This window comes from Propithecus coquereli, unplaced genomic scaffold (assembly GCF_000956105.1).
Source record: "Propithecus coquereli isolate 6110/MARCELLA unplaced genomic scaffold, Pcoq_1.0 Scaffold676, whole genome shotgun sequence".
In the NCBI taxonomy this organism is placed as follows: domain Eukaryota; kingdom Metazoa; phylum Chordata; class Mammalia; order Primates; family Indriidae; genus Propithecus; species Propithecus coquereli.
In genome coordinates, this window is record NW_012152796.1 from 297101 (window position 1) to 313476 (window position 16376).

Genomic DNA, 16376 nt, shown 5'->3' on the forward strand with positions numbered 1-16376 from the left:
AATTGCTCTTTAAAAAAAAAATTTAAAGATAATCATAAGCCAAAGCGTGCATTTGGAAGACTGAGGATGTACCTTCACATTAAACATACAAAAAGAAGAGTCAAAGTGAAATGTCAGAGGTATCAACTGTCAAACTTAGCACTTAGTTGGATATTTCATACTTAATAACCTAAAAATTATCACAGAGGGGATACCAGTTATGTACTCTGCAGGTTCACTTTCATTATCCCACTGAATTCTCAGAGCAAACTCTCTCCATTAAATGGTAAGAGAAAACCAAGGGCTCAAAGCTGATTCAGCCACCTGGTAAGTAGTAAAAGTAGTCCTGCTGAGACAAGAGACACCCTCCTACCCCTATACAGCTTCACTGCTAAACCAGCTTATAAAAATTTCTCTTGATATATAGTATTTATGCTGTGACCTTCACTACTTTGTTCTGTAATTTTTGGTGAATTTTATTTCTTCCTAATAAACCAAAAAAGGAGAAAAATAAAAAAACAAAGAAACTAAAACTAAACTCCTTGGAGCAAACAAACATGGCTTCACTAGAGATGTGAGCCCTTGCCTAGCAAATTATATTGTTTGTTCTATAAAATAGTTCTAGAACTCCATTACTTGATGAGATGATAAGAAAACAACTGATAAGGCAAAAAACCTCCTTGAAAGAAATTCCAATTAAAGAAAGGTTAGGCTCAAAAATAATGAGTTATGTGGGTCAACTGCCCTTCAAAGTACTGTACCTGCAGCCACATAATGCCCCCAGGACAGAACACAGCTGCTAAATGGAATGTATGTGAATTTTAACACAGAACAGATATTCAAGCAACAGAGGTAGTTGTTGGCCTGAGAAACAAAAAGGATAAAATTACCTTTTTTGTATGTCCCATCTACTCCTTTGCCCATCTTATCCTTGCTGCTCACATCCCCCTCCATGTAAGGGAAGACTCGGGCCTGGTGAGTCCACAGATAGTCATTAGATCCAAAGAAGAGGACAGGGAACTCGCCCACATCATGTCTCATCTTATCGATGTTGGAAGGAACAGCTCGAGGATGGCAAATCTCAGCTGGCCACCACCTGGGAGAGGTGAAAAGAAGGGAAGAAACCTCTAGGAGACTGCAAGGCACAAGAAACATAATCTACTTAAATAGATAATAAGGAATAGAACTGCCTGCCCATACGAAAAGTCCATCCTAGGGCATTCTCACAACCTAACTAGAGCACAAACAAGTAGTGTGTGCTGGAAGCATGAAAACACCTGTCCACACTCCCAAACATGCATATGCTCCCTTAGACTCCATTATTCCACTTCAAAGAATCTATTAAAGAATATATTAAAGGAATTAATTGGAGATATGAAAAAGACTTATGACTATAATGTTCACTGAAGCATTATATCCTTAAGAATAAAAAACTTTAAATCAAGGGAATGATAGTGGTAGCCACGGTACACTGTACAATGAAAGACAATTTGGTCTTTAAAAAGAAAACTTTCAATAATTACACTTACTCAATTACTCGGAGTACTGAAAATTACTAGGAGTACTGAAAAATGATACCAAGAAACGAAAGGAAAAAAAGCAAGTAAGTTAGTATAATACCACTTTAGGGAGACAATTTGGCATCAGCTGTTAGAGCTGGAAGCCTATATTGATCTATTTTACTCTGGAGAATGCCCTAGAGAAGCTCCTGCGTATGTAAACCAAGAAACACCAACAAAATGTTCATAGTTCAAACAGGAAAATGGACAAATGAACTACAAAACATTGTGTGATTATATAAAGGAGCATGGGAGAACAGTGAACTGTGAATGAACTAAAGCACTATGCTAACTATGATGACTCTCAGGGCATAAAAGTGAATTAATAAAGTTAAGTTGCAGGAAAATATATCAATAATACTTCCTTTATATAGGATCTAAAACATGCAAAACAAAACATTATACACGTGGTAAACCTTTACAGCAAGGCAAAGGAATAAAAAACTGAAAATTTAGTACAGTGGGTAGCTTTGGAGGTGGGGAGAGAATGGAATCAGGACATAGAGAGAGTCAAAAATACCAACAATGATTTTTTCCTTTGGAGGTACATACATAGGTGTTCCTTTTGTTATTCCTTAAAATCATGCATGTTATATTCTTTGTGCATTCTATGTTCAATAAAAATAATTTTAAAAAGAAAAGGTACAAAACTGGGTATAAACCATAAGGACAATTATTTTGCCGGGGGGCATACTGGCCTGTTTGCAAATAAATTTGCTGAAATGTTAACAATGTATCCTTTTTGTGAGATTATGGCTTTGTTTTCATTAATAAATTTTCTACAGAGAACATGTATTATTCCTATGATTACAAATCAGAAAGTTAGGTTTTGTGGTTTATAAGGAAAAATTAATGAGGGGAGGGGGAGAGGTACCATGACTAATCAGGAAGATCATTAAATAAAAAGGTAAAAACTTTGTTTGACAGTTCCCAAGAAGCAGGATGGTGAAAAAAAAATGAGTGCCATTCTCCTTCACACTTACCTGTATCGTCCAACTTTTACCCAGACAATCTCCCTGTAGTGCGGCTTTTTGCCTGCCTTACAATCATTGCAATACCAATTTCCTTCAGGAATATCAATGTTCAGACATTCACGATGAAAAGCAGCAGGGCAAGAATCACAGCACAGAAGGCTGCCTCCTGTGGGAATCAAAAAAATCTGGCACTCAGACCATAAGGCATATAAGAACCGAGCAGAAACAGCTTTTGCTCAGCTCCCAACAATTATTTATCTCCCAGCAAAGGGTTTAGTAATTTAGTTACTCAGAAAGACTTTTCTGCAACAGTATTCCCCCTCCAATGTTCCTGAAACCCCCACCCCAATCCTAAGATTTGTTAGATTCACAGCTAATAAACGAGATCTTACTAGTAGAATTATGTTAAGGGAATGAGATCAGAAGCAAAACTATAAAATTCATGTATGTGTACATCCACACACATATATACATTTTCATTTCCTTCACTAGAAGACAACATACAACATACTAAACAAACAAAAAAAAATATTAATGACACACAATGAGCAGAGTATAAAGAGGACAAGCTTTAACTGATTAAAGGTTAGATTCAGGTTGGAATTCCAGCTCTAAGACAGTATTATCTTGGAGAATTCACTTTCCTTGTTGAGCTATAATTTCCTCAATAGTGAGGTGTTTTCTATAATGAGTAGTAACCACATCTGTCTGAGAACTCACCTAACTAATAAATCACCTAGTTGTTAAGGACACATAGTGTCTCCATATGCTTAGTTCCTTCCCTTTTTTGTAAATTACTAACTTTTCACAACTTTGTATTTTCAGCAAGACAGGTACACATTTTATTTTGCTGCCAAAAAGAAAAAAATTTTATGATAAGGCACTTGTCTACGTATGTGATTCTCCACCCTAAGCAAAGTGTTTGGCACCCTTGTAACACCTATGGGCCTTATCCAGAATACTATCTATAAATGAATAAACTTCATATATAAGATAAAAAGGACATCAACTACATTAAAATATAATTAACAAAATGTTGAAGCAAAAAAGATATAGATATACATGTTTCCTTGTAATGCATAAATAACAAGATCTAGTAGTGGTAATGACTATAAATGATATTTCAAGATATAAATGATACCTGTAACAACTGTATTATCTGTGACTTTTATCTGGTTTGTTACCAAAATTTCACTGTAAGTTCTCTCCTCCCTATCCAAATTCTGAGACACTGGGCTAATTATATATTACATGACAATGAATTTTCACTTCTTAAAAGATTTTGTACTCTAAGTGACTCATAATTTATATAACTGGTTCTGAAACCGTCATTGTTGCACATATTAGATAAGGTATTTCAGGGACGAAAAATTCGTATTTAAGGAATACAACATATGCCTCATCTTCGGCCAGAAATGAGCACGCTTCAAACATGCTAGACTCAAACATGTAAGTCCAAGTTTTATCCTGAAGAGGGAGTGAGGAGTGAAGACTTAGCAAAGAATATATCTGAGTTTATCTTGTTCTCACCTTGCTTCTTTTAGTTCTTAAAATCCTACTAAAAACATACCTTTGTGACAATTTCCATATACAATTTCTTCCCACAGTAATTTCTGCCCTTTCTCAATAATTCCCTACAGCAGGCTCTTAAAATAAGAGCTGGAGTTTTGTTTTCAGGGGTGTGTACTTAAGATCTGACTCCTGCTTCAATTCAAAAAGCTCACCTTTTATCTCTATTGTATACTGGAGTTCGGATTCAGAGTAAGATTTCATTTGGAAAAATGTCTGCTGCTAGGAAACAAGTCTGAAGAACAATTACACAGTCTGAAACCCATACTTGACTATTTTTGTGCCTCTTGTGGATGAATTAAGAACGGGACATAGGCAGGGTGCGGTGGCTCACGCCTGTAATCCTAGCACTCTGGGAGGCTGAGGTGGGAGGACCACTTGAGCTCAGGAGTTCAAGACCACCCTGAGCAAGAGCGAGACCCGTCTCTGCTATAAATAGAAAGAAATTAGCCAAACAACTAAAAATAGAAAAAATTAGCCGGGCACGGTGGCACGTGCCTATAGTCCCAGCTACCCGGGAGGCTGAGGTAGGAGGATCACTTGAGCCCAGGAGTTTGAGGTTGCTGTGAGCTAGGATGATGCCACGGCACTCTAGCCTAGACAACAGAGTGAGACTGTCTCAAAAAAAAAAAAAAAAACCAAAAAACGGGACATTAAGAGTAACGTAAAGTCACATAAATTCAACTGACCCAGTGGCAGAATACCTTCTTACAACATTCCTATCCATCCTTAGTTACCTGATGAGTCATAACTTGGTTGATATCACAGTCCGCATACATAGTCTTAGGAAAAAAATATTCCTAAGTTGGCATTTAGGATATATGAGAAATATTTCATGTACAGAAAAGCATTTGAATCAGGCCTTCAAAGAAGAATATAACATGAAAAGAAACTTGGATAGAAGAAAACTTGGACAGAATCAAGGCCAAAGGGCAGAGCTGAGGGGAAAGAGTGGCAAGCCCATCAGTTTTGCAGGGAAGACCATAACGGGACTGAGATGAGGAAGAATGTGAGGGAAGAAATCAACAGGACTACTCTGGGTAGAAGGATGGAAGGAGGCAGGAGGGTCTGTCTGGTGGCAGTAAAGAAGAGATATAGGAGAGAGAGGGAAAGACAGGGAGACAGAAAAGGGAAAGCTGCATGAAAAATCAAAAAAAAAAAAACCCAAAAGATGAAAAAGTGACATTTGGTAAAAGAGGGAAAATAAATTTTAAACATTGCTGAATTCCAGGACTTGATTCCATTTAGTTTAGCAATTTACTATATAATTATACTAATACTCTTGATAACCACCTTTTCAGTTCTTTCTCTCCTTTACACAAGCAAAAAAAAAAAAAAAAAGTCCTAAGACTATTCCTTCCCTGTCTCCTAACAGCAGGATAATCTTATCTAGTGGCACCAGCAATTCTTAGGCTTTCTAGTCTCAAGATAACTTTACACTCTTGCTAATTATAGGGAATCCCAAACAGCTTTTGTTTATGGGGGATATATATACAGATATTTGCCAAAAAGAAATTAAAACTAAAAAATTTTTCAAATATCTATTAATTCATTTTAAATGCTAAAAATCTATTATGTTAAAGAACATTTTAATGAAAAAAATAACTACATTTTTCTGAACTAAAAAGCCAATTTTAATGAGAAGCGCTCACTGTTTTACTTTTCTTTTTTTAATTAAAAAAATTTTTTTTAGAGATGAGGTCTCACTCTATCACCTAGGTTGGAGTACGGTGACATGATCATAGCTCACTGACTGCAGACTCCAATTTCTGGGCTCAAGTTATCTTCTTACCTCAGCCACCGAAGTATTATAGCTTGTACTGCAGGTGTTTTTACATTTTTACAAATATTTTAAATTGCATTTGTTGTAATATGTTATTTGGTTGACACATATGAAGAAAATTAAGTCTCTCAAAGATACATACTTGGAAAAGAGTATTTTAATAGCCTGTTCAATTGTGTATATTCCTTCTTTGATACTACAATAAAACTCCATAGTGTGGAGTTTAATTGCAATGTGGAAACAAACTGTCATTAACTGTTAATACTATTACATTAAAATTCACTGATCTGTCATGCACTTTGAATGGATCTTTTATAAATACCAAGTTTTTTAACATCATGTATGTTATATCAAAAATATTGGTTCACTGAGTCATGTAGATCTTCTAAATGTTGACCTATCTTGTTACATAATATTAAAATATCACATTTATTAATATCACCATGATCTCATCAGTAAGTACCAGGAAATTGTTAGACCTAACGTAGTACATAATAGTTTTCCAAGTATGAATAGCCATAGTTTGTCAGCTGACTCTTCAAACTCAGTTGCATGCGTGCTTTAACTCAAGGCAACCATCAGTATGCAACAAAACTGCTTTATGTGCACTTCCCATACCATCACAAAATAAACAATGTTCACTTGAGGGTCGACATTTAATAAAATTAATACAATTTACTTCTTTATAAAAGAAATTCTTATGTGAAGCAACCATGTTTGTGAGGATACACTGCCTTGATGTTTGATAAGGTGCCAACAGTTTTACCCACCATTGATTTTGCACTATCTGTGCAAATGTCAACAAAGGGAAAAAGGTAAACAACATCTTGGTATTAAGAGACTAATGGCGAGTAACATCTTTCTACAACAGAGTTTTAATCTCACAGACCATCTGAAAGGGTCTCTGGGCCTCTCGCCTGAGATCCATGGACCACACTTAAGTTTCTTTTGGTACTCAGTTATTATTTTGAGTGTCCATTACTGGATTCTAACTTTTCATCACCCAAGCATCACACAAATTAGGACTGCCACTCACATGGGCACCTTCCACCGTGAAAACCTTTCAGAAACTGTTTCCTCTTCCCACGTTCAAGAAACACGGAAAACTTCAAAAAAAAATGCACATTAGTACCCAGACCCATTTTTATTCTGAAAACTACAAAATGTTGTATTTAAATGGTATTACATACAAAAGCCATGCCTTTAACTTTCTTTAAAAGACATGAAAAATGGTAAAATGATAAATAGGCCTAAGGGTTCATTAGAAGACAGTTTAATTAAGAAGTATATATTAGAAGAACAAAAAAATTTATGATATCATAAAACTTTATACAGAACAATCACATAGCTAATATATCTTAAAAAAATCAGCACCACCCTCTTTCTGCATTAAAACATCCCTACACCAAAGTGTTACTTCCCATCAACATAACTGCACTGAATCCTCTATTTTATTTTTTCTATATTAGCACCATAGTTTGAGGATAAAAACTAATGTCCTGAAGCAAACTCCAGTAACTAGGTTATTTTTTTATTAAATTGTCATGTTACATAACTCTTAAGAACACTCCCCATCCCCCCCAAAAAAATTTAAATTGAGTCTTCAAATATAGAAAGCAGCCATGGAACAACATTTTCATTTTGGCTGTAGCACTATTTAGTATATCCACATTTCTCAAAAGGAATACAATGTTTTCTCAATTCATCAGATTCCACTGGATTTCTTCAGTTTCTTGACTTCTGAAATTAACTAGACTCCAGTCTCTGGCTATAGAAAAGAACTTAGAAAGGAACAATATATCACAAGTAAGGAAAATTCTCCTTTTACAGAATTACTGACATACATTATTACATATGATGATACAGGTCTCCAAAGTGATCTGTATTTCAAGGAAGAAGAAAGAAAAGAAAGCATTGTTTTCTTGGGAGAAGTCATCTTGGGTAAATTAGCAATAAGGAAAGTTTTTAGAAGAAAATCAAACAGAATAAGGCAGGCTGTGAAAACCAGTCAGTCCTAAGTAGAATAAAAAATTTAAAACAAAACAAAATAAAAAGATCAACAATCATCTAATTTTCTGGGAGTTGAGCCCAACCTCTCCCCCAATTGCAAAACCCTGATGCAGTGGTCCTTGTAATAAAAATAATAATAATTAAAAAAAGAAAAAAACCCTAATTTTCTGTGCTAGGGCTTTAACCACATATTTTCATTTAATTTACACTATTATAATAGGACTATCTGATAAAGTATGAAGCCCATATTTTATAAATGGGCAAACCAAGGCATTCAAAGCCTTCGTAAAGCAATTTGCCCAAAGACACAGCCAGAATTCAAAACTGAGTTTTCAGATTCCAAATACGATAATTGTTCCATTATGTATATATATGGAGTCTTTTAAAATTGGTCCTATTAGAACCTGTCACATTTACATATCCAAAAACAGACAACTCAGGGAAATTGCTGCCAAAATACTAATAATCAGCAAAATTCAGTCAATTAGAAAGTGAATGAGGAAACTGGAAAAGAAAACTGGTGCCACCAACACCACCAGCAAATAGTGGAGCATTGTTCAAAGCAATCTTAGAAAAATAACATTTAACATAAACATTCTGTAGCACTGAAGATGTCCTTCTAGCACAGAGGCAAATGATGCCTCAAGCAGAGAATAACAGCACCTGTGAGCTCTTCTTAAAAGTTCAGCTAACCAAGAGAAAAATCGAAATAAGGAATTCAGAACCACAAGCACCAAATGTTAACATATTGGTGATGAGTACCTAACCATCCTCTTAGCATTAACTAGCATAAATCAGGTTGTGAAGGATGTAAAGGAGAGAAAGAGGAGAGAAAATGTGTGAGGGCTAATATTGATTCTCCCCTCTAAAGAAGTATGTTGTAAATTGAAAAATAATCAAAACATAAAACTTGTTTTTCCTCTACCTTATAAAATCTTTTAAGAACTAATATCCCTTATAATAAAGATTTAACTAAAGTTCATAAATTCCTTCACTTTTGTTGTTTTTCTCCTCTTAATTCATGTAAAATTGATTTTTAAAAATCACACACACACAAACCAAGTGATGGATATCCTAAAAGCTCTGATTTCACTACACAATTTATGCATGTAACAAAATTACACTTGTATCCAGTAAAAATATAAATAAATGAATGAAACATTAAAAAACCCCACAATTATATGATGATACCATTTTCTAGAATTGTTTCTTTCTAGATATCTGCTGTGAGACAGAGTCTCAATCTATTGCCCAGGTTAGGGTACAACAGCGTCATCGAAGTCACTGCAACCTCAAGCTCCTGGACTCAAGAGATCCTCCTGACTCAGCCTCGGAGAGCAGCTAGAACTACAAGCACACACTACCACCATGCCCAGCTAATTTTCTATTTTAGACAGAGATAGGGTCTCACTATGTTGCTGAAGCTGGTTTTGAACTTATAGCCTCAAGTGATCCTCCCAAAGTAATAGGATTAAAGGCATGAATCACTGCACCCAGCCAATATCTGCCCTTCTATCTGCTGACAGATAAATGTCAGCATAAATGTCTGGAGTAATACCAATTAATATTCACAGTGGGATTTGAGTAAAATTTTTTTCTTTCTCTGTTCTTTATTTTCACTACATCAAATGTTTATTATTTTTAAAAAATCAATTCATTATTCAAAATAAAAAAATAAAATCTCTTCATATTGGGCAACAAAGCCAAGTTCTAAAAGTTCTGCTGCTATCATTAATTTGGAACATTATTTCCTAATATTTTCTCCAGTGACAATGTGAAGAAAAATATTCTTATTCCATTAAAACACTTTGTCAATCCCTTTTTAGACTATTCATACAGCAAGAAGTTATTTCTTACCTTCTGAGCACACAAAACACCAGCTAACATTAACATGCTCATGATTTCGGCAACCCCGCCTAGGGGTAAAGTGATTAGGACAGATGATACTATTAGATGCAAGGATCTTTGAACCAGCAGCCAGGCAAAAGTCATTGGCGTGGTATGCCACAGGGCAGCGGACACAGCGCATGAGGCGACCTAAATATATAAGAAGCAGGAAAACAAGGGGAGAGCAAAAGAAAAACAAAGAGATTATATAAAAAAACAATGTGAGTTAATTAAGTCTATTTGCTAGCATTCAGAAAATATCATAAATAGAAGGAACACTAGAATGATTGATGGATTTTTTTTTTTTAAAAGAAGAAATGGGGTCTCGCTGTCACCCAGGCTGGAGTACAATGATGTGATCATAGCTCACTGTCTGTAACCTCGAACCCCAGGCCTCAAGCGATCCTCCCACCTCGATCTCCCAAAGCACTGGCATCACAAGCCTAAGTCATGGCACCCTGCCAGATGATGGATTTTTAAATACCCAATTTGCCACAAAAGCTCAGACAGGAGTTACATATAAGTCTACAAAAAGAATCAGATCCCATAATTGTCAATGAGCCTTTTTTTTTTTTTTAAGACAGAGTCTCGCTCTGTTGCCAGGCTAGAATGCAGTGGTATTATCATAACTCACTGCAACCTCAAACTCCTGGTTCAAGCAACCCTCCTGCCTCAGTCTCCCGAGTAGCTGGGACTACAGGTGCATGCCACCATCACACCCAGCTAATTTTTCTATTTTTTGTAGAGACGGGGTCTCACTCTTGCTCAGGCTGTCTCCTGGCCTCAAGGGATCCTCCAGCCTCCTGCCTCAGCCTCCCAGAGTGCTAGGATTACAGGCATGAGCCACAGTGCCCAGCCCAGCCTACCTTATTAAGGAAAGCCCAACCCAAACCGCCGCCCTGACTCCTAGGAAACCTGAAATCAGGCCCAGACTAAAGGGGGGGAGGGGACAGGAGATTAATGCCTGCCTGGTACTCTGTGATTCTTAAAGCTTCTCAGGTCAGTTCATCTACTACCCATTCCACATGAAATACATTCCCTAAAATACTTCACCAACTCAAAATGATTCCCAAACCACCTAAATGCAATCTGTAACAGCAATTATAAAGGAGAAGTAGCTGATAGTTAAACTGCAAATATTTTTTCTTTTTTAAAGACACGGGGGGCACTGTATTGCCTAGGCTGAACTTGAACTCAAACTCCTAGGATCAAGCGATCCTCCCCCTTCAGCCTCCTGAGTAGCTGACTAGAGGCAGGTGCCACCATGCCCAGCAAAACCCCATTTTGAGCTAGCAATTTAAATTACTATACTCAGGACTGATGAGACTTACAGGGCCAGGAAGTCATTTTACAAAAGGTACTGCCAATCTGATTAAAAGAAAAGTCAAAATAAAATAATTAGCCAGGTATGGTGGCTATGTGCCTATACTCTCAACTACTTTGGAGGCTGAGGCAGGAGGATCATCTGAGCGAAGGAGTTTGAGGCTGCTGTGAGCTATGATGACACCGCTGTACTCTAGCCCAGGCAACAGGTATTTTTTGGAGGTTCTGTCTTTTAAAAAAAAAAGAAAGAAAGAAAAGAGAAGTCAACACTGCTCAATTTTGCACGCTCGAATCCTCTGTGGGAAAAGTTGGAACTCTTTTGACACACAAGAATTTACTACCATAGACATAGTATTTGGCTTTTAGAAAAATCAGTAAGAGACCTACTATTACTGAACAGAAAGAAAAGACTTTTATTTTTATTTATTTATTTTTAGTAATAAGTTTTAAAACTTCAGTTTACCTATAAGCATAGACAGTTTTGGAAAACTCAGCTCTCAACCTAACTGTGAAGCAGAAATGTTTCTAAAACAGGAGTTTCCATTTAAAAAATTAAAACAGGTTGGGCACAGTGGCTCGCACCTGTAATTCCAGCACTTAGGGAGGCTGAGGCAGGAGGATCACTTGAGGCCAGGAGTTTCAGACCAGCCCGGACAACACAGCGAGAACCTGTCTCTACAAAAAATTTTTAAAAAATTAATTGGGCATGGTGGTGCGTGCACATAGTCCCTACTACCTGGGAGGCTGCGGCTAGAGGTCTGAGGTTGCAGTGAGCTATGATGACGTGAGTGTGCTACAGTCTAGCCCAGGTAATAGAGCCAAGACCCTGTTTCCAAATAAACAAACCCCTAATTCTAACCTGGTATGCATTTCCAAATGATATCACATCTGTCAACCAGAGATATAACAACCCATAGGGGAAGAATACACTTTGGTCTTCTAATCATATAGAGGAAAAGGACATGCAGCAGAACCCCTCCACAAACCAAATCTTGGCCAGGCATGGTGGCTCACGCCTATAATTCTAGCACTCAGGGAGGCCAAGGTGGGAGGATCGCTTGAGGTTAGGAGTTCGAGACCAGCCTCAGCAAGAGTGAGACCCTGTCTCTACTAAAAATAGAAAGAAATTAGCTGGGCAACTAAAAAAAATTAGCCAGGTGTGGTGGCACACGCCTGAAATCCCAGCAACTCAGGAGGCTGAGGCAGGACGACTGCTTGAACCCAGGAGTTTGAGGTTCCTGTGAGCTATGATGATGCCATGGCACTCTAGCCTGGGCAACAGAGCAAGACTCTCTCAAAAACAACAACAACAACAAAAAACCCCCAAATCTCTAATTCCAAATATTTAATACTACCGCTTGACACCAGGGCTCCATAGAACACAATGTGGTGGCTGCTAAACTAGTCCATTACTGCCTCTTCTCTCCCACATACAATGCTGACATTCTCTCTAACTGACAAAAGCTAAAAAGAGGCCATGAAGAGACATGCCAGATTGCATTTGAAAATATCTGTTGCCAACGAAACTGAGGTACTACAATTAGATTGATCTGCAGGAGAAATTCATACCTTTTGATGCAGAAACACTGGCTGGATTAGCAGCATGGCAGGTTATACAGATGTGGAGGGAGCACCGGAAGCCCTTGTTTTGCATGACAGTGGGTGGGTACTTCTGGACACACTCTTCATGGTAAAACTTTCCACACAAGGGCAGAAGGCACCTTTTGACATCTTCCCCACTCTGTTTACATACAAAACAGGTATGGATTCCTGAAAAACCATAAGAAGGTAACAAATTAATACTAATTCAAGGATCTACACAATGCTAAACTATTAGGTGAAACTTAGTGAAAATTTTATAATGGACTGATCAGGCTGACAACATCTGAACCCACTACTGAACTGCTCAGTATCACAAAAAAATGAGCAATCTGACAATATGCTTGCTGATGTGATACGACAGGGAGTATACATTGTCTTTGAGGCATCCTTGCCAAAAGAAAAAAAACTGATACTAAATCTAATCCAGTCTCTAGATCTACACACAAGTGTACAGAAAATATGGAGGATGGAGGAACAAGTTAAAGGGATACCTCAAGGATGCAACCAAATAAATCTGGAATGTGGACAATTTAACAGGAGAAATGACCATTCCTTCAACAAACAAATGGCATTTAAAAATATGGTAAGTGGGGCAGTACTGTTATAGATTAAGAGAAATTTAAAAGACATTAAAAAATACAATACAGAGACTTTACTTGGATCCTCATTCAAAACAGATAATACCTTTGAGACAAATGAGAACATTTAAAAATTTACTGGCTGGTAGATGACACAAAAAACTTGCTGTATATTCTCTTCTTAAACATTGGATATATCTTTAAAAATTGGGCCGGGTGTGGCGGCTCATGCCTGTAATCCTAGCACTCTGGGAGGCCAAGGCAGGCGGATCGTTTGAGCTCAGGAGTTCAAGACCAGCCTGAGCAAGAGCGAGACCCCGTCTCTACTAAAAAAATAGAAAGAAATTAGCTGGACAACTAAAAATATATATAGAAAAAATTAGCCGGGCATGGTGGCACATGCCTGTAGTCCCAGCTACTTGGGAGGCTGAGGCAGTAGGATCGCTTGAGCCCAGGAGTTTGGGGTTGCTGTGAGCAAGGCTGACGCCATGGTACTCTACCCCAGGCAACAGAGTGAGACTCTGTCTTGGAAAATAAAAAAAAAAATTGTAAGAAAACCTTTTGAAACATATAGGGAAAATGAGGCAGAAAGTTGGTAAGTATTGAAACCAAGTGATGAATACATAGAGATTCTTTATTTACATTGTTCTTTCTACCATTGTGTATGTCTGAAGATTTCTGTAATAAAAAGTTAAAAAAGAAGTATTCCACCTTTCTCTGAAATGCAATACAATGTATAGAAAAGAGCCTAGACTTAAGAGGCAAACATATGTGAAGTGGGATCCTGCTGCAGGCACTTGCTGAAAATAGGAGCTCATTCAAATTACCCATCTTATCTACAAACACTGAGATCACCCAGCTAATAACAATTTTAGTAAAAATATTAAAGTATGTGTTTGTAAAGAAATAAATTCAGCCTGATACTAAATAACTGTGAGTCATTATTAAACTGGAACAATCTAAATAATGATATGGGCACCCTATTACAGGAAAATGGGGTGAGGCACAAGCAATAAAAAAATGACTCCCATTTCTTATTCTCTTCATCTTTACTGAAACTGGAAAAATTTTTCCTACTCTAAAAAATATTAACTTCTTGGCCAGGAGCGGTGGCTCACACCTATAATCCTAACACTCTGGGAGGCTGAGGCAGGAGGACTGCTTGAGTTCAGGAGTTCGAGACCAGCCTGAGGAAGATCAAGACCCCATCTTTACTAAAAAGAGAAAAAATTAGCCAGGCATGGTGGTGCTCGCCTGTAGTCCCAGCTACTTGGGAGGCTGAAGCAGGAGGATCCCTTGACCCAGGAGTTTGAGGTTGCTGTGAACTCGGCTGACGCCACTGCACTCTAGCCTAGGCGTCAGAGAGAGACTGAGTCTCAAAAATACATGAATGAATGAATAAATAATAGGACTCAGAGAGTGAGAGACTGGGTGAGTCAGAAAAAAAATAATATAATAGTGTCTCTATACTTCATGTCATATGCAAAAATTAACTGAAAATAGATCATAGGCCTGAAATGTGAAACCTAAAACTATGAAATTCTCAGAAGAAAACATACAAGAAAAATCTTTGTAAGACTGGGTTAAGCAAGATTTCTTAGATATGACACCAAAGCACAGTACATAAAAAGAACAAACTGATAAACCAAACTTTATCAAAATTAAAAACTTCTGTTCTTTCAAAAATACCAGTAAAAAAATGAGGCCAGGCATGGTAGCTCACCTCTATAATCCTAGCAGTTTGGGAGACTGTGGCAGGAGGATTATTTGAGGCCAGGATCAAGACCAGCCTAAGCAACACAGTGAGACCCTGTCACTACCACACACAAAAAAAAAATTAGCCAGGTATGGTGGCACATGCCTATAATCTCAGCTACTTGGGAGGTTGAGGCAGGAGGATCAGCCTGAGCAACAGATTAAGACCCTGTCTTAACAAAAAAGAAAGAAAGACAATGAAAAAACAAGCCATAGATTGGGAGAATATTTTTTTAGGTACCTATCTGATAAAGGACCTGTATCGAGAATATATAAGGAACTCGTAAAATTCAACAATATGAAAATAACCCACTTTTACAAAAAGATTTTGACAGATGCTTCATCAAAGCACGTGAAAAGATGTTCAACATCATCAGTCATTTAGGGAAATGCAAATAAAAACCACGCTGAGATATCACAACTCCAGTTAAGACATGGTGGCTCATGCCTGTAATCCTAGCACACTGGGAGGCTGAGACGGGAGGATCGCTTGAGGTCAGGAGTTTGAGACCATCCTAAGAGTGAGACCCCCATCTCCACTAAAAACAGAAAAATTAGCTGGGCATTCTGTCGTGTGCCTGTAATCCCAGCTACTCGGGAGGCTGAGGCAGGAAGATTGCTTAAGCCCAGGAGTTTGAGGTTGCTTTGAGCTAGGCTGACACCATGGCACTCTAGCCAGGTGACAGAGCAAGACTCCGTCTCAAAAAAAAACACCCCACAATGAGATACCACCACATACCTATCAAATGACTAAAATTTAAAAGACTAATACCAAGTGTTGGCAAAGATGTGAAAGAATTAGAACTCTCATACATTGCTGGTGGGAATGTAAAATGGCACAACTATTTTGGAAAACAATTTGGCAGCTTCTTAAAAAGTCAAACATATACACCTACCATATGATTTAGCCACTCTACTCAGGTATTTACCCAAATGAAAAGAAAGTGTGTTCAAACAAAGACTGAAATGTTCTCAGCAGCTTTATTTATAACAGCCTGAACTGGAAAGACCCCAAATGCCCACCAATAGCTTGGATCAACAAACTGAAGTAAATATATACAATGGAATACTACTCAGCAATAAAAAGAAATAAACTATCAATACCACAATAACATTGTTGAATCTCAAAATAATTATTTTGAGTGATTGTTTCACAGGTTTATGCACACAGACATGTATCGAACCCTAACAAACTGTATACTTGAAATACAGCCAATTAACCTCAATAGAGCTGTTTTAAGAAAGAATAAACTACTGGCCGGGCGCGATGGCTCACGCCTGTAATCCTAGCTCTCTGAGAGGCGGAGGCGGGCGGATTGTTTGAGTTCAGGAGTTCGAAAACAGCCTGAGCAAGAGC

The 16376-nt window shown here is 37.6% G+C and overlaps 1 protein-coding gene across 1 annotated transcript in view; it reads right to left on the reverse strand.

Moving 5' to 3' along the window:
- Positions 1 to 16376, reverse strand: part of NSD1 (nuclear receptor binding SET domain protein 1) — a 182484-nt gene that overhangs the window by 21256 nt on the left and 144852 nt on the right. The window contains exons 13-16 of the mRNA XM_012660699.1: positions 12654 to 12854; positions 9732 to 9911; positions 2522 to 2678; positions 870 to 1075 (exon numbers count right to left, since the gene is read on the reverse strand). Of these exons, the coding sequence (XP_012516153.1) occupies positions 870 to 1075; positions 2522 to 2678; positions 9732 to 9911; positions 12654 to 12854 (744 nt within the window). The remainder of the gene's footprint in view (positions 1 to 869; positions 1076 to 2521; positions 2679 to 9731; positions 9912 to 12653; positions 12855 to 16376) is intronic.